This window comes from Lampris incognitus, chromosome 2, assembly GCF_029633865.1.
Source record: "Lampris incognitus isolate fLamInc1 chromosome 2, fLamInc1.hap2, whole genome shotgun sequence".
Taxonomy (NCBI): domain Eukaryota; kingdom Metazoa; phylum Chordata; class Actinopteri; order Lampriformes; family Lampridae; genus Lampris; species Lampris incognitus.
In genome coordinates, this window is record NC_079212.1 from 97,332,008 (window position 1) to 97,356,286 (window position 24,279).

At 44.7% G+C, this 24,279-nt stretch overlaps 1 protein-coding gene across 1 annotated transcript in view; it reads right to left on the reverse strand.

Annotated features, from left to right (window-relative positions):
* The window catches only part of cacna2d2a (calcium channel, voltage-dependent, alpha 2/delta subunit 2a), a 238,121-nt gene that overhangs the window by 60,256 nt on the left and 153,586 nt on the right, over positions 1-24,279 (reverse strand). Inside the window, exons 5-6 of the mRNA XM_056272768.1 lie at positions 16,199-16,243; positions 8,182-8,320 (exon numbers count right to left, since the gene is read on the reverse strand). Of these exons, the coding sequence (XP_056128743.1) occupies positions 8,182-8,320; positions 16,199-16,243 (184 nt within the window). The remainder of the gene's footprint in view (positions 1-8,181; positions 8,321-16,198; positions 16,244-24,279) is intronic.

The following is a 24,279-nucleotide window of genomic DNA, read 5'->3' on the forward strand; positions in this document are numbered from 1 at the left end:
ATCCCCGTGACACTGAAAGCAGGATAAGCAGTTTGGATAATGGATGGATGGATGGATGTTAGGGTTAACACTCCTGGCTGTGCCCCTGAGCAAGGCAATGGAAAGAAAGAGCTGGAGTTGGTCCCCGGGTGCTGCGGCTGCACGCTGCTCCTATACAATAGGATGGGTTGAATGCAGAGAACGACTTCGTTGAAACAATACAATTCGTTGTGACCTACAGTGACAAAATAAAACGTCTTTCTTCTCTCTCTTTCTTTTTAATGGCAGAATCCAATGCATGGTGATATTTCTGAAAACAAGCCACAAGAGAGGCGAAGGAGCTCACCCCTTCACTAAAGTGCTCCTACAATAAAAAAAAAACAAACTATATACACACACACACACACATATATATATATAATTAAAGTAGTGCAGTAAATAAACACATGAAATGCAAGTCATGGGCCTGGTGATGAGTGAAGCGGAGTTTGCTGTGCTGACTGTTCTAATTAGCGTGTGGGTAAACGATAGTGCCCCTTCACTAGGCAGACACTGTAAGGGTGGATTGGTGAGGGGCAGGAGGGTGGAGCCTGTCAAGTCAAGGAGAACGACAGAAATACCGCTTTCGGTGTCTACTGTTGCCCTTCCATTTTGCTATGAAAAATAGACTTTCCAAATCCCTTTTCCTTTATCCCCCCTCTCTCGCTATCCCTCTTATTCAGATTTTCTCTCCATCCCCCCCCCCTTTCTTTAACAAATCACTTTCGCTTTCTCTTGCACTCTTAAATCTGGTTTGATGTTGAGGGGGGGCTGAGTTGATCCCCAGCATAGCGCGAGTTGGTTGACAGGGAGAGCTCCTAAACTGGAGGAACCTGAGGTGAGTGACAGGAACACAGGCTATGCACATCTGCACGTGCACACTAACATCCACACACACACACACATACACGCACATACACTCATGCATGCATGCACACACATGCACACAGACACATTCACAAAGATGATATTTAGTGAAAATAAATCTCAACGTTCGAAGCTCAAATGTTTTCAGATGACAAACAAATATGGTACATCTGAGTATTATAGAAATCAATATAGCAGCAGCAAGTAGGAAAACATGTAGAGAGGAATCGTGGGTAAACATTCAGCAATTGTAGCTAAGATAACTAGTCAGTTAACTAGTGTTTTGTTGCTCACCGCCATCTCTCTCTCTGCTGTAAAGAGACTCCAGCCCTACCTCCACAAAGAGCTGATGACTCTGACATATTTCTTCTCCTTCTTTTTTTTTTTAAAGACAGGACATACAAGTTCCACTTAAATGAAAGGCGGTTGACGCAAATCTTTCTACGGCGTTTAAAACCCGGCTCCGCACTTCCTTTGACTCCCCATCCGTCTTATCCTTTTCCAACAATGATCCACTGCACGGTGCATACACCCCGTGCTGTATGCTCTCTACCAGGCTGCGCCGCACCATTTCTGCCTGGAGCTTCCCAGAGGGTAACTGGCCAAAGACCAAACCGTCCATGGCAAAACCAAGGCAGCGGCTGACGCTCAAAGGGCAGAGAACATATGCCTGTTGTTGGTTTGAATGTTGAAGTTGGCCTTGTTTCCTTCCCTATTAGATTAGAGAGCGGGACGGCGGTCTCTGCGGGAGGGCACGCAAGTGGGTGTCGGCGGTGGGCTAATCCCTCCACGCAAGCCACCACAGCTTCACTTCCCTTCATTTCGTCTTTCACTGACACATACCATCAGTCACTCCTCATCACTCCATTATAATGGCAAAACTTCTCACTGTGCCTGCCTACAATAAGACGCCTGAAAACACGTTTGTCCGCCGCCGGAAAAGGCTCTGCATGAAGGGATTTAAACTTCATTCAAAAGTCCACACTGGCGGCTTCCACTGAATGGTCTTTTTTTATTTCCTGGTGGCTGCTTATTCTTATTCCAACACATACATACCTCATACATAATTACTATATGATAAAAAAAGGAGGCTGACTCACCACCTTCCATATTTTCTATCCATATCACATGTGGCTGTAAAAATAACCGGCTTTGGCTTAGTATCGTCTATCTACAGCGCCAACCTGGTCCAATTACCAGCCAGATTCCACTAAATACGTAGAAGAGTCTCCGAAGAGTAATTTGTTGATTTTCATTCCTATTTTTCAGTGATTATTTGGAAGATTATACTCCCAGGCTCCTCCCGCCTCAATTATTCCAAAAAAAAAAAAATCCCTGCCTCTTCCTCAGAATTTACGCAACAATCGCCGCGAGAATAAAACCTCTCTCTCCACAGAGCAACGCCACCTGCATCAATTTATTCCTGTGGGGTTGTGCTATGATGTCCGTTTTGTAATAAGCAATGATAATTAGAAGAAAACTGTGTGAATGTTTGACCTAAGCTAATTAGAAAGTTTGCAGACTTGGCAGCAAGAATCAGCACTGGGATAATGAATCATAAAATGGTTCATTACTGTGCCCAGGAAACACTCTCAATCTCAATAAACGGACATGGGCCTAAGCAGACAAATCAAACCAAGACACAAACACTGCCTCATTTAGCTGTTGAAAGGATCACAATATATGGAAAGGGGGGGAAAAAAAGAAGAAAAAAGCAAAAGCTTTTTTTCTCTAAACGGTTTCGATTATTAAAGTCTCTTGCATTCTGCTCCATCTTTTCCTCGGTTTGTGCCTCTCTCTCAGTCTGGCATCACTCAGACATATTGTTGCTCCAATATCATTATGTAGAGTCATACAATTTTGTACAAAACATTTTAGCTTTCAGGAACACCCATTTTGTTTTCTTTCTCTAAACCATATTGCCATTTTCTAGCCAGACAACTGACCCCCCCCCCAACCTATCCTATCAATATGCACAAATCAAAGCAAGCCACTCTGACTGCATGGAGCATGAGCGCTAATGAACATCATTAGCCACGTCAGAATTTCCAACGAACTATCACCATCATTATGCTGCACTCAGGACTATTCTCAATTCCTCTTGAATACTCTCCTGCCTCTGCCTCCACTCTGGTTTTCTTCTCAAGGAATCTGCAGTGAGTCAGCCCACTCGCACTGACTCTCCTCTGAACGAAGGTTTTAAAACCACAGATGTACCATAGGTCCAGACCTCTCTGCAACCCAGAGGAAAACACTCCGCCCACATAAAATCCTCCTCAGACACCATTGGTTCTCTGATGTCCTTTCAATGGCAGACAATATGCCCCACCAGTGGGACCACAGAAGTACGGGATATAAAGAGAAGTTCCCTTCCATCATCTCTTTTAAATCTTAAAAGGGACTATTCATCGATTTTCAAACTTATCTCTGTCTATCTACGACAAGGATGGCACATGAAAAACACCTGTAGTTGTTGGTGATAGTTTCTGCATCTCTGGAGTGGTAGTGAAACAGTTTCTTCTGGCCGCCAAGTAACGTTTCGTGATGCGAGTTGGCAGATGGGAAAACAGAATACAGCCTAGCAGGGTTTCTAATATTCTAATCTACTCAACACGCTGTTCACTAAACACATCATCGTTCTCTTGGCTAAGCTACATTTCCGATGGTGGTAATTTTGTCCCATAACACAGAAGACAGAGCGACAGAGGAAATGGCGTAAATCCAGAGACCCCAATGACCTCAGTGGGCATCAGAGTCTCCTAGCATCATTCTCCTCCAGTTTAAAAACTACTAAGACCACTTACTATCAGAACAAGATCTGTGGTGCCACAGATGCTCGGAAAATATTCTCTGCTTTTAACTACCTCCTCAATCTGCCTGCTCCTCTGCCCTCCACTTTGCTAACTGCAGACATGTTTGCATAATTTCTTACTGATAAGGTCTCTGCCATCAGTAACCAGTCCTTTCAGCCTGACCATTTCAGTCTACAGCTGCCAGCTAACAGGGCTGTGCTCTCCTCATTCTTCTTCCCTCTGACTGAGGAAGAAGTCTCCAAACTTCTGCTGGACTCTTGTCCCACTACCTGTCCACTGGACCCAATACCATTCAACATTTTACAGACCATTTCCCCCACATTTAACCCCGCAGTCACACACATAAACTCCTCACTTACAACAGGTGTATTCCCTACCAAATTTAAGCAAGCTTAGGTCACCCTGCTGCTAAAAAAAACCTACCCTCAACACAGCCCAGGTTGAAAACTACAGCCCGGTTTCACTCCTGCCCTTCCTGTCAAAAATAATTGAGCGCACAGTCTTTAACCAAGTCTCTGAATTCCTTTCTGAGAATAACCTGTACCACCCAAACCAGTCTGGCTTTAAGCGGGGGCTCTCTACCGAGACTGGACTCCACTCAGTAATGGAATCACTGCATTCGGCTAGAGCTGCTGGTCAGTCCTCAGTTCTATTGCTGCTATATCTGTCAGCTGCCTTTGACACAGTTAACCAACGAATCCTCCTCTCCACACTCACTGAGCTTGGTATCTCAGGAACTGCTCTCTGTTGGTTAATGTCATACCTCTCAGGGAGATATTTTAGAGTATCTTAGAAAGGAGAAGAGTCCAAAACACATAACTTATCTACAAGGGTTCCTCAAGGGTTAGTGCTTGGTCCCCTTCTCTTCTCAATATACACTACCCTACAGTCCTCAGCTCCCATGGTTTCTCATATCATTGCTATGCTGACAATACCCAACTCTTCCTGTTGTTACCACCAGAAGACCACACAGTCTTGGCTCGGATCTCATCCTGCCTTGCTGATATATCTGCATGGATGAAAGAACGCCACCTTCAACTTAACATCTCTAAGACCAAGCTCGTTGTCATCCCAGCCAGTCCCTCTTTACAACAAGAGAGCTGTATCCAGCTCGAATCAACCCAACTCATGCCCACAAAGTCTGCCCAAAACATGATTGTCATGACTTACGACCACCTAACCTTTAAGGTTCATGCGGTCTCAATTGCTCGGCGATGTCGATTTGCCCTATACAACATCAGGAGCATGCAGCATTACTCTTGGTACATACAGGTTCTCGTAATATCACGCATTGACTACTGCAACTCCTTCCTGGCAGGCCTCCCCACATGTACAGTGGTTCTTGAAAGTTTGAACCCTTTAGAATTTTCTATATTTCTGCATAAATATGACCTAAAACATCATCAGATTTTCACACAACTACTAAAAGTAGATAAAGAGAACCCAATTAAACAATTGAGACAAAAATATTATACTTGGTCATTTATTTATTGAGGAAAATGATCCAATATTACATATCTGTGAGTGGCAAAAGTACGTGAACCTTGCTTTCAGTATCTGATGTGACCCCCCCCCCCCGTGCAGCAATAACTGCAACTAAATGTTTCTGGTAACTGTTGATCAGTCCTGCGCATTGGCTTTTGTGAAAATCTGATGATGTTTTTGGTCATATTTATGCAGAAATATAGAAAATTCTAAAGGGTTCACAAACTTTGAAGCACCACTGTACGTTCAAACCTCTGCAGAATGCAGAGGCACGGCTGGTCTTCAACCAGCCCAAAAGAGCACATGTCACCCTGCTGTTCATATCCCTCAACTGGCTCCAAGTCGCTCCCGCATCAAATTCAAAATCCTGACACTCGCTTATAAAAGTCACTAAAACAGTTCCCACCTACCTGAACTCCCGCATTCAGGACTTCACTCCCTCTACACTATAGCTCACTATGCTCCGCCAATGAAAGGTGCCTGGTACTACCACCACGACAGGGTCTAAGTCACTAGCTAGACTCCTCTCTTCTGTAGCTCTGCAGTGGTGAAACGAGTTACCAGACTGTTCGATCGGCAGAGCCCATCTCAATCTTTAAGGAAAGACTAAAGACCCAGACTTCCACGAACACCTCTACACTTGATGGACTGAAGGGGAGAAAACAAAATCTGCTTCTATCCATTCTATGCACGCTATGCATTGCCTGGTGCATGGCCTGTTGGCACCTATATCCTATCAAACTTGAACTTAGCTTTATGGCACTTACTCATGTTGTTCTCTCCTGCTAGATCCTTGGTTGTGTTGTATCAGCTCTCAGATGTACCTTGCTTTGGATAAAAGTGTCTGCTAAATGAAATTGTAAATTGTAAGATTTTATGGATGGCGATCCAGATGCTTACACACAATGCATTCTGGTACATGTAGGCGCTGTGGAAAAGACTGTGAGCAGGAGAACACAGATTTTTATATCAACATAGTTTGCAGAGAGGACCTTGTTGCTTCAATCCACTACATTACTCATCAGTATTTATTACACACACACAAAACCATCAACAAAATTTTCCTTTGAAAGCTCATGTGTTAGTCTCATGTTAAAATATGAAACCCTTTGTTACTTAACTTGGTCTGTATTGAATTGCATCTCTTGCATTTAAAGAAATTTACAGCTGAGTATGGGGTATGTGGTTACAAAGCGAAAACTTTAAAAAGTTTGAGTTTGGATAGCAACATCCTTCTTATGCGTCATTGTAGTCATTACAAAATACTGAAATAAAACAAAAGCACACATGTTGATAATGGAACTGGCACAAAATGTGCAGTCGATCGTCTCGGCACGGCAGACCATGAGAAGGGAGCCAGTTGAACAACATCTATGGTAAACATTTTCTGTTGAACAAGGCTGAGGAGGAATTCTTCTGTGCACTGTACTACTGTACTGCTCTAGTTTCCACCGGGGCTTAATCAAGAAGCCTTTATTCTCTGACTCGTAGCTTCAGATAGGGAAACTGGAGCTCACACAAAATGGCTCCAGGAAGAAAGCACAGGACTGATTGCTCTATTGTGAGTTAGCCATGGCCTTTGATATCTCCTCCTGGACCGAGAGTGTCTAATTCGAACATGATGGGTCTGGAGACACAGCTGGAGAGCATTGTTATAGACGGGTACCACACGCTCCACCACAAACAAAGAAAGTTCACAGCTAGACAAAAAAACTGAAGAAATAAAAAAAAAGAAACTACGCTGCGTGAAAATGACTGCCTGCCTGCAGATACTCTTATTGTTGAGTCTTGAAAGAAGCAGCCAGTGAGTGTCCAAAAGATAAGACGTGGATAACAGAGGGAGCACGCCAAGCAAAAGCAGAGCCCCAGAAGGTACATGTGTTCCCTTTTTTGTCCATTTGGCAGTCCTGGACCTAGCAGGGTGTTATGTCTGCAGGGCAGCACGGTGCCAGACAGGAAGGGTAGGGTCCAAGAGCAGGCGGAGCCCCTGCCCACGCAATATAAACTACAGCTCCACTGTGAAAGAACTTCTGTCATTTAAAATCATGTCATACTGTATAAAAGTACCGGCTGATATAAAAAAAGGAGAGATCGAGCTAACAAACACGCTAAGAGGAGGTGGGGTCAAAGCTCATCAGACATCCTTCCATGGCCTTTTTTTTGTTCTGTCTGAGAACCGTGAGGTGGACGCCTTCGTAAAAAAGACACAAGACCGATCTGCTTTGCATACTCAATAGTAATGCAAACAGTCTCTCCTTGTAGACGGCTGGGATTACAGACATATTAATTCTCACTCTTTGGATGTTGGATGCCAGCCCAAAAAGCCGATAATGGAAAAGTCCAGAAACCTGATGAGAGGCTAAATAAAATACGAATTTATCTTTCTTTGTAAGTCTGTTTCCTTTTTGTTGTTTGCTAGCCTTTGTGCATTTCAGGTCTATAAACACAATTCAAGATGCATAGAAATGGCAAAACAAGTGCTCAAAAAACCAGCTCACGGAGGAGCTTCCAGCTGGTAAGAAAAATGGCTCTGAATGCAATATAAACCCAAGGCAAAACCAGTTGAGTTTAGCGTTAATGTTTAGAGTGCTTTACCGTGGGCCCGGAGCCGAGTACATTTGACCCCAAAGTCCAGTTCATTTGATACGTGTACACTGTGTACTGTGCCCGGGTCCACTTGAAAAGGTGATCTCGAGTACGGCTCACGTGTACTCGGGTATGACTCGCGTCAGGTGTGACCACGACTACAACGTGGAAGTGTGCTACAGAGTCATTTCTCAATACCACGTGTCTCCTCTGAAATCTGCATATTTGCGCAGCACACGCTGATCTCATGCATGTGCGTACGCACATGTACTCGGGTACAGGAACATCATCACTAATGTGAAAGCCGAGCAGTGGGGGGGGGGTGGAAGGGGGGCAATCATACCCAGGCACAGTACGAAGCAATTGTACCTAATATGAAAAAGCCCCAACATAATAAGTGGGTTATACTCACAGCCTTTATAGATGTCTGTGGGAATCTGAACGGCGCTGGAGGAGTAGTTGACCTTGTTTTTGAAATTGGGATCGTCCACAAACTCAAGCTCCAGGGAGAACGGATTCTCCAACAGGTTCTCCTCTTCCCCGTCCTCAGTCTGCAGGCACATGTGATGCACGCACACACACACGCACAGACACACAGACACACACACTGAAATCAGTGAACAAATAAGGAGAGGGCGAACAGGTGAGACATGCAAATAATAGAGTACCACAGCCCTCTAAAGTGTTGTCACTTCGTGGCTCTCAGACAGCATCCAGTTTCATTTCCTCTTCGCCTGCAGCCAAAATGAATAAAGTTGCTGGATTCTCTTTGCCAATCACTCCGCTTTTAAAATATATATTGAGCAGTATATTGAGAACATATGAAGAGCTTATTGCATATTTTAAACTTTTTAGTCAATTTTTAAGAATCACTTGTCATTTCACTTCATGTACTTGTGCACATGAAACGAAACATGAAATGATGTGGCTGTTGCGTCACCAGGCTACGAGAGGTGATCGCTAGTGGTGTCGAGCACGTGCCACCAGCAGGTCAGGGCAAGCACGGCTTACGCCAAGCTAACGTTGTTAGCAATCTCTTGATGCAGCTTAGAAACGGATCAAAACCCACCTCGTCCAATCTAGAAATGCAGAAGAGAGCAACCCTCAATTAGGTAATTATTTTACTGTGCATTTTTACATTGGAGTGAAACAGGGTCGGATCCAGAATATTTTTGGCAGTCTTTCCCCCTGCCCCAGTACATGGCCCCAATGGCACATGCGTGTGCCGATGACATATACGGTAGAGTATGCCGTACACACACAAGCATCCTTGCTATCTTTCTCTGCAGCCTGCAAGAAAAAGCCCACAGCCTGCCCCTGCCTCTCTCTCCCTTCTCTTTTCCACCCGCTCTCCCTCGCCGAGACCCGGACACACACACAGGAAGACCTGCAAACAAATTATTTGGATTGTGTTAAGTGCACACAAAAAAAAACAAAGCACAAATCATTCTGGGTTATCTCTGTCATCGGATGGAGGAGAGTTCTGTTCTCTGTCTAATCTTAGAAAAACAGCACTCATGAACACGAATGCCAAAGAGAAAGAATTGATAAGTGCTCAAGATGGCTATCACAAAAACATAAGGTATCGCACAAATTAACCTCAACATTAATTATAGTGACAAACAAGAAAACTTAATCACCGCTTGGTTTTTTTTTTTTTTTTTTTCATCCCTCTCGCTTAAAAATCCCATGCAGGTTTTTCACTAAAATAGACTTCATTTGCAATCTGCTCTGTCACACATGATTCTGTACACCCAAAACAAAGCAAACACAGGTCTCGGATGAATCATGTATCAATCCTGCAGCTTTCTGACTGTCAGATGTCAAACAAGGACAAAAACAAAACAAAACAAAAACAAAACTCAACCCCATTAAGGGGTATTTGAGCTTTTACTCATGATCAGCTATCAACTGAGGAAGAACCTTCCTCCACAGACTGTGGAAATAAGCAGCAATGACGTCTAACCGCGCCTGCCGGCACAGATTATTCACTTATTGGTTTCTGTGAGTGCTCGGGGGGACCATCACGACTCTGTTCGAGGCATTATGTAAAAAGAAATAAACATGGTCAAAGTGAAATGTGAATGCCGACAACAAAACCTGCATGCTCCCGTCAGTATTATCTATCCATCCAACCATCTATCCAACCGGGCTTCTTTCAGATGGTTGGTAGATACAGAGGTGGTAAACAGACACACGAAGCGAGTATTGTTCCTTATCCGATGAGAGGGTCTAAGGACAGGATGTTGTGTTGCTGGTTAAACCCACTGAGGCAAATTTGTAATTTGTGATATTGGGCTATACAAATAAAATTGATTTGATTTGATTTGATTTTGATTTATTACTATTATCATCAATATTATCTAGATCTGTATAAATTTATCTCCCCCCTTTTCTCCCCAAATGTACTTGGCCAATTACCCCACTCCTCTGAGCCATCCCGGTCGCCGCTCCACCCCCTCCGCCGAGCTGGGGAGGGCCGCAGACTACCATAAGCCTCCTCCGATACATGTGGAGTCGCCAGCCCCTTTTTTTCACCTGACGGTGAGGAGTTTCACCAGGGGGACGTAGCGCGTGGGAGGATCACACTATCTCCCCCACCCCAAGCAGGAGCCCCAACCGACCAGAAGAGGCGCTAGTGCAGCGACCGGGACATATACCCACATCCGGCTTCCCACCCGCAGACACGGCCAATTGTGTCTGTAGGAACGCCCAAGCAAGCTGGAGGCAACACGGGGATTCGAACCAACAATTCCCAGACCGCTATGCTACCCGGACGTCCCGATCTATACAAATCTATCTTTACATGTTTCCTTATCAGTGCATTATTATCAAGTGTGAATACTCGAGTTTGAGTACAACTACCCCCTGATTAATACCATCCCTTTACCTACTTAAGTATAACACCTTTTCTATAACTCTGTGAATTGTCTTGCGTGGTCCATGTGAACCAACGAGTCAAATTCCTAATGTGTGCAAATATGTTTGGCTAAACAAAAAACAAAAAAAACAAAAAAAAGACAGATAGTGATTCTAACTCTGAATAATTACATCTACACATCAACATACATAATCATGGCACACTAAGGCCAATCAAATATCCATCCATCCATCCATTATCCGAAGCGCTTATCCTGCCCTCAGGGTTGCAGGGATGTTGGAGCCTATTCCAGCAGTCATTGGGCGGCAAGAGGGGAGACACCCTGGACAGGCTGCCAGACCATCACAGGGCCCACACACATACACACAAATTCATACCTAAGGACAATTTAGTATGGCCAATTCACCTGACATACATGTCTTTGGACGGTGGGAGGAAACCGGAGCCCCCGGAGAAAACCCACACAGACACAGGGAGAACATGCAAACTCCACACAGAGGACGACCCAGGATGACCCACCAAGGTTGGACTCCCCCGGGGCTTGAACCCAGGACCTTCTTGCTGTGAGGCGACCGTGCTGACCACTGCGCCACTGTGCCGCCCTCCAATCAAATGTACAGCAATCAAATTCAGGAGCTCAGTTCGTGATCAGTTCTCATCTATTTAGGCACATTTTAATTGTGTTCCTAAATAGTGTTTTCAACACTTAAAATGGCACACAATAGTAGCTACTGACAACATATTAGAAAGACAGACAAGACAGACAGACACTAGTAAGACAAACACACAACGGATGAAAAAACAAACACATTAATGTTGACCACATAATACCCTGAGCAGACATTTAATGCAGTAAGAAAACTAAGGGAAGCAAAACAAATGTATTAGATAGCATAGGATAAAAAAAAAAAATCAGTTTATTATATTAAAAGGCAAAAATAACTGCATCATACATCTATCGTTTTATCATCCATTAGTGCTCTGGTGGGAAAAGCAGACTATTTTAGGCTATTACAGGCAATTTTTTCAGATATGGTAGAGCTGAATTCAGTGGGCAAATATTTGTTGAGCAAAACTTGTATCCACAATGACAGGACGTCAGACAACTGCTTATACATTTGGAAATATGAAAAGCAAAGACAATTATATATTTTTTGTTCATATACATTTCTTTGAGGATGCAGTGACAACAGTTCACCGTTACATACAGCCAAAAAGTGACACTTCCATGATAGCTTTGTGTGTAACGCTCCAGCGCACACTTATCGTTTTAATAGAGCGGCATGGGTTAATTGGACTTGACATGATAAAAACTGTTTGTTTGAGGTGGGGTTTTTTTTGGGGTTTTTTTTTGTGAAATTAAATCAAAGCCCCATGTCCAGAGCAGAAATTGATTGATGGCCCATCATTAATTGGCAATTAAAAGGCAATTACAAGCTGCTGTTGAGGCGAGCAGGGGGACAGTTCTTCTGATGTGTTGTTGAAAGTCAACATAAGGAACAAAACACTGCACTGAAAGGGACCAGGACATGAGACGACGGCGTTCATCAAGTCCTTTGGGCCTCGGGGTTTCAGAGCATCAAGGCGTGCAATGTCCGCATATGAAGATACTAACGGGAAGATCAACGCTCACGACCCAGACACCCGTGTTTGTCATCAAACAAATCAATGATCGCCTATACACTCATTACCGGTCCCTTTGCTACAGCCTAGCAGCACGGTGGCCCCGTGGTTAGCACTGTTGCCTGACAGCATGAAGATCCTGGGTTCGAACCCCAGGCCATCCCGGGTCATTTCGGTGTGGCGTTTGCACGTTCTCCCCGTGTCCGCGTGGATTTCCTCTGGGCGCTCCGGTTTCCTCCCAGCATCAAAAAGACTCGCATGTTAGGGTTAATACTCCTGCCTGTGCCCCTGAGCAAGGCACTGGAAGGAAGAACTGGAGTTGGTCCCCGGGTGCTGCAGCTGCCCACTGCTCCCAGTGTGTGTTGGGATGGGTTAAATGCAGAGGATGAATTTCCCCATCGGGATTAATAAAGTATATCTCATCTTATCTTATGATTACATGTGTTATCAAGATTAGAGGTTCTCAAAATGCGTGGGGGGGGGGGGATTATAAATTTGTTTTAAATCAACACCAAAATCGCTAATTAATTAAAAGTGTTTTAAATCAACATCAAAATCAAAATGCATGGGGGTGGGGATTATAATTTTGTTTTAAATCAACAGTTTAGGTCAGTGAGGCATTTTAGCCCACAGGGAAACTTCATATTACTTTTTTTTACCTTGATAGACTATGTTACTATTACTTCCCTTTTTATTTCCTCTAAATCTGGAGCCCTCCCAATAATGTTCCCTCACATTCTGGCGTTCTTTCCTTTATTCGGTCACTTCCACAGTTTGCACTAAACAAATATTCTTTTGTTTTCAAAAACCTCTCATAGTGTGACCATATTACCTATATATCTCCGAAAGTCAGGAAAAAAAAAGGGAAAGTTAAACCCCCAGTTCACGTGATCGGCTTCACGTGGCAGATTATTGTATTACTAAGGAGGAGGGTTTTAGCCGTGGATCAAAGTTAGTTTAGTGGTACAGATTAGTTGACATGACTACTTAATACACTTCGCACCGAGTTAAAGCAGTTAATCAGCACGGCTGATCACACCGGCCGTGATTGGATTTGAGATTCCCACTGCCGATTAATACCGTAATAAATCAGCTGATTGGGTTAGGGATGTCGGCTTATCACCATCAGTAAATGTGATTGGATAGCCCTTACTGTACGCCATGAAAGCGTGGAGGTGTTTGTTTATCGCTCAGCATGACAGTAATTCTAGTAGGGCCGGAAGGTTGTTGTTATATATATATATATATATATATATATATATATATATATATATATATTTTTTTTTTTTTTTTTTCCCGTCAGAAGAGCCCAATCATAATTAACCAAGGCAGCTTCTAATTAGGAGCTAAATAAATCCGCACGGGAAAGACTGATTGGTTCATTTTCTTTAGCCATCCGCCACCTGTTTTGGTCGATTCATTACCCAATTTGTTAATTTCATCTCCCCGTTCTCAAGGTTTAATTAAAGGTTGAAGGGGCCAGAGATGACATTTTGAAGACTCTTTCGTTCACACTTTCACCCGACCGGGGCTAACCCTGACCGCTTTTATTCATAGGCCAGCGTAGCTGTTTGAGTAACGGCCTGCAGGGGAGCGTGACGGAACGAGAGAGGAAAAGGAAGCGCGAGTGCTTTTAAGAAACAAGGATTTTCTTTAGGAACATAAAATCAGTGATCGTGGAGGTAGCCACGAATACTTGAGCGGAAACATTTTATTGTTGAAATCAAGAGATCAGCAGAGCTTGACAAAGCATTTTTTTTCCCAGAGATGCATGCACGGCTAGGTTGTCATCCACAATACATCTCTGTGGTAGAAAAAGTATGGTCAAAAAATAATCCTTTCAACTTTTACCCAAAAGTGAATTATACGTATTTAAAACATGTGTTAACCCATTTGATTGTTGTCCTCTGAGAAAGTTCCTATTTTTCTACCAGACAATTAACAGGATAGCGTTGAAAGTGGCATATCATGCATAGTAATGACCATTTGCTATTTACCCAGTGGGCTCTGTCTGCACTTGGCTGAGGCGTAAGTGATAATTTTCTATCGGGGGACCTGATGTTTTCTCTCTTTTCAATTGTTGCTACAGATAGATTTTTTTTTCTTTCATGGCTAATAAGAATTGAAAATCAACATTTAATTGCTCAAGGTCCAAAGGACGATATTCTGTGTGTGTGTGTGGGGGGGGGTGTGCCTGGGCTGTTTATTCGTTTTAATTAATGACGGAGTGACTTGATGTCATGAAAAATATCCTCTATGTTATTGGAGGGTTTAGCATCTATTAGAAAAGGTCTGTCTAATCCCACTTGTACGTTTCTTCTTCTAGAGAACGTATCTTAGGGATAATACATTAATTACGCTCTTATTTCTCCCCCCGCAAAAGTATTTTCTCTGCCTTGTTAAGCCCCGAACCTAACAGTGATTTAGTCAGGCAGACAAAAAGGAGATAGTTGTGGTCATTATTTCTGAAGATGGATAAACGGTGCCTTCCGCCCTGACCGCCGACAGAAAACAGCACCCACAACTGCCATCAGAAGTTCCCCAGTACATGAAAACTTTTGACTTTAAATACACCAGCAGATTGTACTTTATTCACTGCAAGGGCACAGTGACAAAAAGGGAGATTAACAGGGTACAGACGACAGAAAAGGGAACAGAGAAGACAAGGCTAGAGTGACACAGGCTCACTTACCTTTCTTTAAAACTGTCAATTCTTATCATGTCTCTCCAGTAGGTAGCACTTTGACTCCACGGAAAGACTCTTTATTAGAGGGGCCATTGTGGAGGGAACTTTGATTCAGATTAAGGGGAGCTGGTGGATCTACACTGACGTTGGCGGCCGAGGGTTGGGGGATGATTAGTGACCTCTCCGTGACCTCTATCATTGTCTTTGGGTGGTTCTGGGGGATGAGGATGTGTGGGTCAGGGGTGTGCTGCAGGATCGGCCTCAACGTGCCATGTTAATGATGACCGATGTTCTCCAATTAGACGTGCTGACAGGACCTAAAGCGTCTTGTCATTAATCAAAGAAGTGGCGTGCACAAAGAGAAAATCACACCGAGATTTATTGCTCCTCTGCCCCCCCACCCACCCACCCTCCCTCTCTCTCTTTCTCTTTCACTCTCTCTCTCCAGTTATTTCTCTCTCTTTCCACCCTTTGTGCTTTGGTGATTTAAGGGATTCTTGCATTTCACTCGGCGAGAGCCAATCAATCAGCAGGCTGTGGTTCAGAGAGTGACCTATCCAGCCAAAGCAGTGGCACGGTGAGACGCCGCCAACAAACACTGATGACTTGCATGGCTTTGCTGGCTAACCGACTGAGGAACCCAGTCCACGGGTCATCGGCAATCTTATGAGCGTACAGAAATGACACTGGTGACAGGAATGGCGTCTTGGTGTATGAGAAGTTCAGATGGCCCTAATGCTTGGTGAGAAGTGTCTCGACGGGCGTGGAGGTCTGACAGCCCCTGCAGTTCTGGACTTAATTGTTTGTTAATAGGTGAGTTCTCCTAGACTGTAAACACAGTAGTGCTGAGGTCCATACCCAACAGTTAGTCGGCGGTCATGGGGAGGAGTGGCGGGAGGGGGAGGGCGGCAGGGGGCTCCTGTCATTGGACTGGGGTAAGACAGCTGAAGTCGCTGTCACATGCGTGGGGCTGGCCCCTTATTTGTCACACTGACTCATCGTAAACCAGTGTCACCTCGCTAACGCTCACAGACAGCGCAGAGGTCTGTGACTTGGGGAGGGGGGGCATCAAGACCGAGGAGGACGGAGATGGGGGTACTGAGGGTGGGAGTTGGGGGGGTAGGAACGACAGTGACAAGCTGAGGGAGCAGGGGGGGGGGACATCAGGATTTGAGGTAGGTAGATGGGGGTGGGGATGAGGCGGTGTTGGGGGATGGGGAGGAGACATACTGTACTCACATAGTCCGAATCCGCTTTCGAATCGTAGTATGAAATGTCACTCTCCTGCGCAGAAAAGAAAAGTGAGAAGACAGGTGAAGAGAGGAGATATAGCAGTGCCTATATCGTCCGCGACTCCTCGCGGGTGAGAGGCTAGAGAGAGTCATGGTTATATTCAATCACACTGTTCAGCATGAGAATATAATCAGCATCACAGAACACTGGAGGAGTAGTGTGATGTGGGAATGACAGTCATGAAAGCCAGCAGGTAGCTGTCGAGACCCAGGAAGATGTAATGTATGTAGAAAATTTTCAGCTAACATAATGCAATGTAATACATGTTCAAACCCCTGTTTGGAACACTGTAAGAACATTGTCATGTGTTTGTGAAAACTGCAAAAAAACAAAAACAAAACAACAACAACATAGTTTTGTGTGGTGCAGCAGTATGAGCTTGGATGCAGCATGGAGCAAGGTGGCCCGTAATGAGAACAGAGTAAACTCAAACTGGCGCTCGCTGCGGGAGTCTTATCAGCCTCGGCTATCCGCGTTTTGAGTTTGGGTAAACAGCTCTCACAGAGGGGAAATGAAAAGAAAGGGGGGGGGGAAGAAAGAAAAGAATGTAAATGTATGCCACTGTACTTTTCCTCTTGCTTCAATGACCAACCGCCCAACTCTGATTACCGTTCTCCAACCCAAGTCTCACATTCAGCACCCTGGCCGTCCTTCGGGACAGCAGCTTCCTGGGCCGCCATTCTCTATTCCCACTGCAAAACCCCAGGCCAGACTGCCCATCGTCCTCATCCCGTCTGGGCTTGCGTCCTTATCTTCTGCAGAGGAGGGCCCGAGGGCAGACTGAGGCGGTATGCGGTGAGTGCCGTCCATCGGGTCTGCCTCATTATCATGAGGCCGGCTGAGGACACGCTCTCAAGGGCGCCGAGCGGGCTGACTTTCCCTCTGTGTAAGAGCTGTGGTGATCATGCTCTGAAGGAAGAGGACACCTAGGAAAGTCTTCTTTTAGCCTCTCTCTCTCTCTCTCTCTCTCTCTCTCTCTCTCTCTCTCTCTCTCTCTCTCTCTCTCTCTCTCTCTCTCTCTCTCTTTCTCTCACTTGTTTTGTTTACCTCACACTCCAACGCTACTGCACACACTCTTCCTCTATCTCTGGCTCTCTTCGTTATAGTAAAACAAACACACACACACACACACACACACACACAAATATTCTCTGCTGCTGTCAATCTCAACTCAAACTGTCCATTTGTGTTTTCTCTCTCCTACAAAAATAAAATAAAATGAGGGACTCTCGAAACAGGATGTGACTGTGGCTGAGGTCTGGACCAGCCTCGAGCACTAATCAGAGTCCCTAATTTCAAACCCCTCATACGCCACTGCAACACAGCATGATCAAAACTCACACTGACACCAAACATGAGGCAGGCAGGCCTGGACACAGCTTGGCTCTCGGGAGAGTAGGCGCGAGAGAGGAAGCGCGGCGGGGGCAACAGAATCGTCCCCCTGCCGCATCGCCCGACTTCACCAGCACTCCCTCCACCCCATCAACTGCTTTATAGAGATCAGAGCGAGGACCGCAAAGAGGAAGCTGTGTGCTTATGTGGGGAGGGGGGCTAGACAGAGCAAAGAAGGAGAGCAAAGGCGGGGGGGGGCACAGGGAGAGGGCACAGAGAGAAGGACGGGTGGTGGTAGTGGGTGCAGTTTCAAGAACGGCGCCTTGGCTAAAAATAGCCTGTTCCTCTGCAAAGGAGGAGGGGGGGGTCAGACAGACAGAGCGAGATGGAGACAAACAGGGAGACATACAGAGAGGAAAAGACAGAGAGAGGAAAGGCAGAGATGGACTATGGCAGAGTGGCTGTGCTGTGTCTGCCAGCAACGGCAGTAGGATGGACCTGCAGCCTTGCCGTGTTTATCCAGGCCCCGCTATGCTAAAGAGTCTACCTTGCAGGATGACAGCTCATTGCCAGAGAACGGTTATTGTAAACTAACGCTTTGTTCCCGGGGCCCTGCAGTGTTTATGGGATCCCTTGTGTCCGCAGTGAGTTGACCATGTTTGTTGATGAGACTTGTTGTTATTTTGCACTTGAGCCTATTCTTATGGTATGGTTTCTTCTGCAGTTTGGTAAAAAATGTGACCTCTAAAGGTAACTAAACACATGCAGTTACACCACTCCGCCTCACATGCACAACATGCCCACCTCAAACCACACACACACACACACACACACACACACACACACACACACACACACACACACACACACACACACACACACACAGGCAAACTCACATATATAAAGAGGCGGCTCCATGTGGGTGAGTCCGAGGCCACCATGACCCTCTCAGCTGCCCCTAGGGCAACATAGCCATCTGCTGCAGCTGGTCATAGGTCTCTCAGGGCCCAGGGTCCGGGTTAAACACACATCTGATAATATACCAAGCCAACAGTTACCCCTACCTCATCATCCCCAAAGCCCAGCCCATTCTACCACTGTACACACACACACACACACACACACACACACACACACACACACACACACACACACACACACACACACACACACACACACACACACACACACACATCCACAGCACACACACAAACATAGAGAGAAGGGCTGTGAAATCCCCACAAAGTGCTATCAGTAAATTAAATCTATCATGCTGAGTGAGACCAACACATTCCAAACAGGAGACAAACACTAAGGTCAGGTGATCATCAACAGCCCCGCCTCCTAAATCAATCATTCTCTGCTTGTCTCCTACTATTCCTCCTCTCCTCACCCTTATCTCAATCTACTTCCTCTCTCCTCCTCCCTTTCCCCAATCTCTCCTCCCTCTCTCCGCCTTGCCTTATCTTCATCTCTCCTCAACTCTCTGCCCTTAATACCAGCCTTCTCCCCAATTTCTGATTTCAGTAAATGCATTGTGCCGTAGGATAGATGCCTGCTGTTGCTATAGAAACCGTCTACCCTGCGCTAGATGCAATGTGACTTTGTCTCCTGGCCAAGACTGCGATGCCTGTTCGTTTTTATGTCTCTCCATTTTCTCGGCTGCCAGTCATTCTGCCTGTCTGTCGGCATTTCTGTTTGTCTGCATGGCGACTTGTCTACATGCCTGTGTGTCTCTTTATACATGTCTATCTAGGGTTGGGCGATAAGACGGTATATACCGTGCGATGGTAGAAATGTGGCCACTGGTAGAATTTGGCAATACCGCTTCAACCGCAGGAGCTGGTTCATGTGCACACTCCATACCAGTTGGTGGCGGTAATGCACTATAATGTTGTTTGCCAACTGTCATAAAACTGCCAGAAGAAGAAGCAGAAGAAGACAAAGAAGAAGAAGCAGAAGAAGAAGAAGCAGCACCGGTGAGAGCAACAAGGAAACATAGAGGAGGAGAGTGAAATTGTAAATACAGAGCATGAGGAGGCCTCCCAACCAACCCAAGATGAGGGAGGAGAACTTGTTCCTAAAAGGGGCATCCTTTCTGTCATGTGGACATGTGATGAAGTACGGTATGGTTATTTTAAACCATTTCTTAACTGAATTTACAAAACAATTATTGTATCGTGATATATACCGTTACCGTGATATAAAATTACATATACCGTGAAACAAGATTTTGGCCATATCGCCCACCCCTATATCTGTCTGTCTAGTTGTGTGTGCACAAGTCTTTGTCAAGTACCATGCATGCCAGTCAGCATGTATGCATTTCCAATTCTCTGTCTTGCTGTCCCTCTAAAATTTTTGTCTGGGAATGTTCTTAATGAGATTTTTTTTTGAAAGTAGCTATACATTAATATTTCCAAATAAATTTTGAAAAATTATGCATTTAAAACCAACTGGCAGAAGAGGGCTGCTTTCCCAAAAGTTCAGCATAAAAAAATTCTTCAAGTCCCGCCTCCCTTACTAATGCTATGACGGATTTACGGAGAACTGGTTCAGATTTGCAATCAGTTTCCACTCCCAAATTTCCAACAAAGGTGTCTTTTCTGAGACTCGGTTGCATTCTCCAAATAAGTGAAACGCATCGAGCATTAAAAAGGTCAACAGGCAACTTTGAGCCAACTGCCGGGACCTGCTGCTCTGGCGTCCCTGTTACCAGCTACACCGTGTGTGAACCTGTAACCTGAAAATCTGTAGAACGATTACAGGATCATTATCATGCAGGTTCTCGAGTTGTCCGGCGCTCCAATTATTCTAAATGAATTTCAAAAGATACGTCTAATCCCCGTGATACCCTGAAGATGAACATGAGTCACGCAAGCCAGCATGACCCACATCTTGGGTTTACTTCCTGTGCACGCTCCCTCATGAATCATCCCATCTGTGGGAGCTAATTCAGCAGTATTAACTAACAAACTATCAACAAATGTGTGCTGCACAATTTATACAATCGTGAGAATCGTGAATCAATACATGAAGCACAACATGCCTGCCATGTGAAGATGGCTGAGCATTATGCTGAACCTTATGGTGGAACCAATACAAGGTAAATAATCTTAATGTTACAGTCTGTTCATACCCCGAGAGATGATGACAACGACCATGATAATTAAGTCCCACTATGATGTATTAAGTAGAATATGTAGATACATTAAGATTAATTACTGTTGTGGGTCTCGCTAGATGGAAACAGTGTAATATTTACATGAAGATACAAATGAATGCCAGACAGACCAACGGTATAGCATAAATCTCTCTCTCTCTCTCTCTCTCTCTCTCTCTCTCTCTCTCCCTCTCTCATGTGCACCAATGCAAAGGATAATTTTCAGAACAAGTGATTATATTGCACTGGAAAGTTGAACCTGTATTCTGAATGGTTACATGTGTGTCAATCATTTTCCCATCGAGAAGGCACCGGGGGTGCGCAAAATTGGAAAGACGTGGCGAAGCACCGCTCTGTGGGCGGCGTTAAAAACACATCATAATCTAATCGAATCGATTTACAGATTAATCCGTTGAGTTACGTAAACTAGTGAAGCAGAGAAATTTCCACTGGATAATACTCAAAAAAAAAACATGAAAAATTATTTCATATGATAATGTTTTTTTGGGGAGGGGGGGTAAGCTCTTGCTTCACTAGCCTTGTGAAGCCAGCTTGAACGTTTAGAGTTCATCTCAGTTCATACAAGGTAATGCACTACGAGACATATACGATGAGCTTAGGGAAATTCATGGACCGGCTTTGGGAAGCTGCGGCACCACCTGTCGTCTTAAAGAGACCTCCTCTGGGACCCGAGCGCACCACCTTACTGTTGACATTCATAAGACTGTCACATTAGCATTCTACCCCAGCAGGAAATCTACCATCTCATTTTATGTTAGTCTTTCACTTTGAAAGGCGATGCTGGAAGAAATTACCTCTGAAAAATAAAAACCATGGAACTAGTGAGAAGAATAAAGAATGACCTTGTCTGGCTGAATACTCAACCCAGACACATGAAGATGATCTCCCCGTCTTGCTGAATGACAACACTGAAGGGGTGCAATGAATCTGGTCAAGGTCAACAAGCTTCACATCCTGGTGAATGGTGTAATGACTGGGTTTGTCGGAGGACTATCCGGATAGGCCGTAAGATACCCGAACATCAATTACAATCCTCCAGGAGCATTTCTACCAGAGGTGTTTACTTTACCACACAAGAAAATGACATTTTCTTAGATGCCCTGCATTTTTGGACTGAGAAGATACTGCTGAGATTATAGCTCTCTCACTCACATCATCATACGTTTTGTTTTTTGTTTCCCTGCTGACATGTGTTCAACAAAACATAATGAAATTGATCTTATTGATATCGGTTTAGGGGTATGTGTCCTGGTCACTGAGTTAGCACCTACTCTGGTCAGTTGGGGCGCATGTTTGGGGGGAGAGGGAACTGGGGGTAAGAGCGCGATCCTCCCTTGCGCTACGTCCCCCTGGCAAAACTCTTCACTGTCAGGTGAAAAGAAACGGCTGGCAACTCCGCATGTATTGTAGGAGGCATGTGGTAGTCTGCAGCCCTTCCCCGGATTGGCAGAGGGGGTGGAGCAGCAACTGGAAAGCTCAGAAGAGTGGGGTAACTGCCCAAGTACAATTGGGGAGAAAGGGGGGGGGGTGGAATTCCAAAAGATTCCAAAAGATTGCTTTTGGCGGTGAATCTGAACTCTCTCTCTCTCCTTATAGTTGAGCATTTTCCCTACTGTTGAGTGTTTCTTTTAACAAAGTCATATATATATATTCCTCTCAGGGTCTCGGGGATGCTGGAGCCTATTCCAGCAGTCATTGGGCGGCAGGCAGGGAGACACCCTGGACAGGCCGCCAGACCATCACGGGGCCAACACACACACACAAACACACACACACATTCATACCTAGGGACAATTTAGTATGGCCGATTCACCCGACTTACATGCATTTGGACTGTGGGAGGAAACCGGAGCACCCGGACCCAGGACCTTCTTGCTGTGAGGCTAGGACACATTGGCATACAAATTCACTGTGTTGTATGCCAAGCCTGCCAACAGCACAGGTTAAAAAAAAAAAACAACAACAACAACAAACAATAATAATAATAACAACTGGTTGATGTGAAATCTGTGAGTGGCATGTTAGAAAATAGGGAAAATGGGGGAGTTTTCAATACAAATATATTGAATCGACTCCACCTCAAACATGTAAGGTGCATAACATGAATTGTGATGACTGAGATTGTCTCGGGTAGCCCTTTGAATTCAACAGAATTCTGAAGACTGACAAGGTAAAGAAGAAAAGAGATTGCATTACAGCCAATCATGAAAAAAATGCAATACTTAAAATACCCTGATAAAGGAGAAAACACATGTACTGCCAGTCTCAGAGGGGCTACAATGACAAGAATGCTGTGCTCTGACAGACAAAAGACCAAATCTTTTTTCCTAATCGGAACACAGGGTGTTGGCACCCAGGTAGCGTAGTGGTCTATTCCGTTGCCTACCAACACGGGGGTCAGCGGTTCGAATCCCTGTGTTACCGCCGGCTTGGTCGGACGTCTCTACAGACCCAATCGGCCATGTCTGCGGGTGGGAAGCCGGATGTGAAGAGTAGAGTAATTGGCCAAGTACAATTGGGGGGTGCTTTCATAAAAATGGCCCATGGCATTTGAATGTAACTGGGTTTATATATACAGTAGTCAAATCCTTTTATATGATGTTGTCTTCATGCATGGATGAGCGTTTTGCCATCTCATACGAGACCAGGGAGAAATATTATTACCTTAACCTATCAAATCTTAAGCTGCCGTAAATGAATTTGTCCCACTGCATGTAGCTACTCTATGATGTAAAACAGATAAAAAGCCTAATAAACATCCACTTAGGCTGGAATCTAAGCTAAACCACAGATCGAGGTTATCAAGGGGCATGGAGAATGTTAATAATTTCATAATGCCTAGTAATATGTTATCTTCCTACCACACAGGTTACATGTGCGCATTAGACATGGTAATATCTTCAGATGAAATACATTTAGGAGTGTGCTTACTGTGAGAGGAGAGGAGCTGAGTAGCTTGTTACATGTTGTATTTAAACTTCACTTGTTACACAAACTGCACGCCATCCTGTCTAGAAATAATCTGGAATCTGATTGCCTCTCAAATAAATCTGTGCCAGTTCACTTCCCAGAATCGTACCAGCATGGCACTTCAGGTCACATACTGATGAAACAGGAGTCACAGTAGTACAGTTGGAGTGGCTGGCTACAGGAGAACCAGTCATATCTTCCTATCCTTCCCTGGCTGTCTATTTAATATTTAGGTCAGCAGGGTCAACACAGTTGACTGTTTATGGCACACTGACTGCAGAAAACACTCAAATTTTGTGGCTCAGCTTCACTAAAGAAAAAACGGATAAAGCAAAGTGCGATCATTGCAGTAAGCCATTTTGGACAAGGGAGGAATCATCACCGACATGTTGAAGCATTTACTGCCGAATGGTTTGAAACTGAAATGGTACATGATTTTCAGTCATCATAACCCACCTGATTCAGCTAACGCTAATACTGTTAGCACCTCAAGATTCAAAAAAGGACTGGTTGTTAAAATCCCTAGTGTTTGCACTGCAAC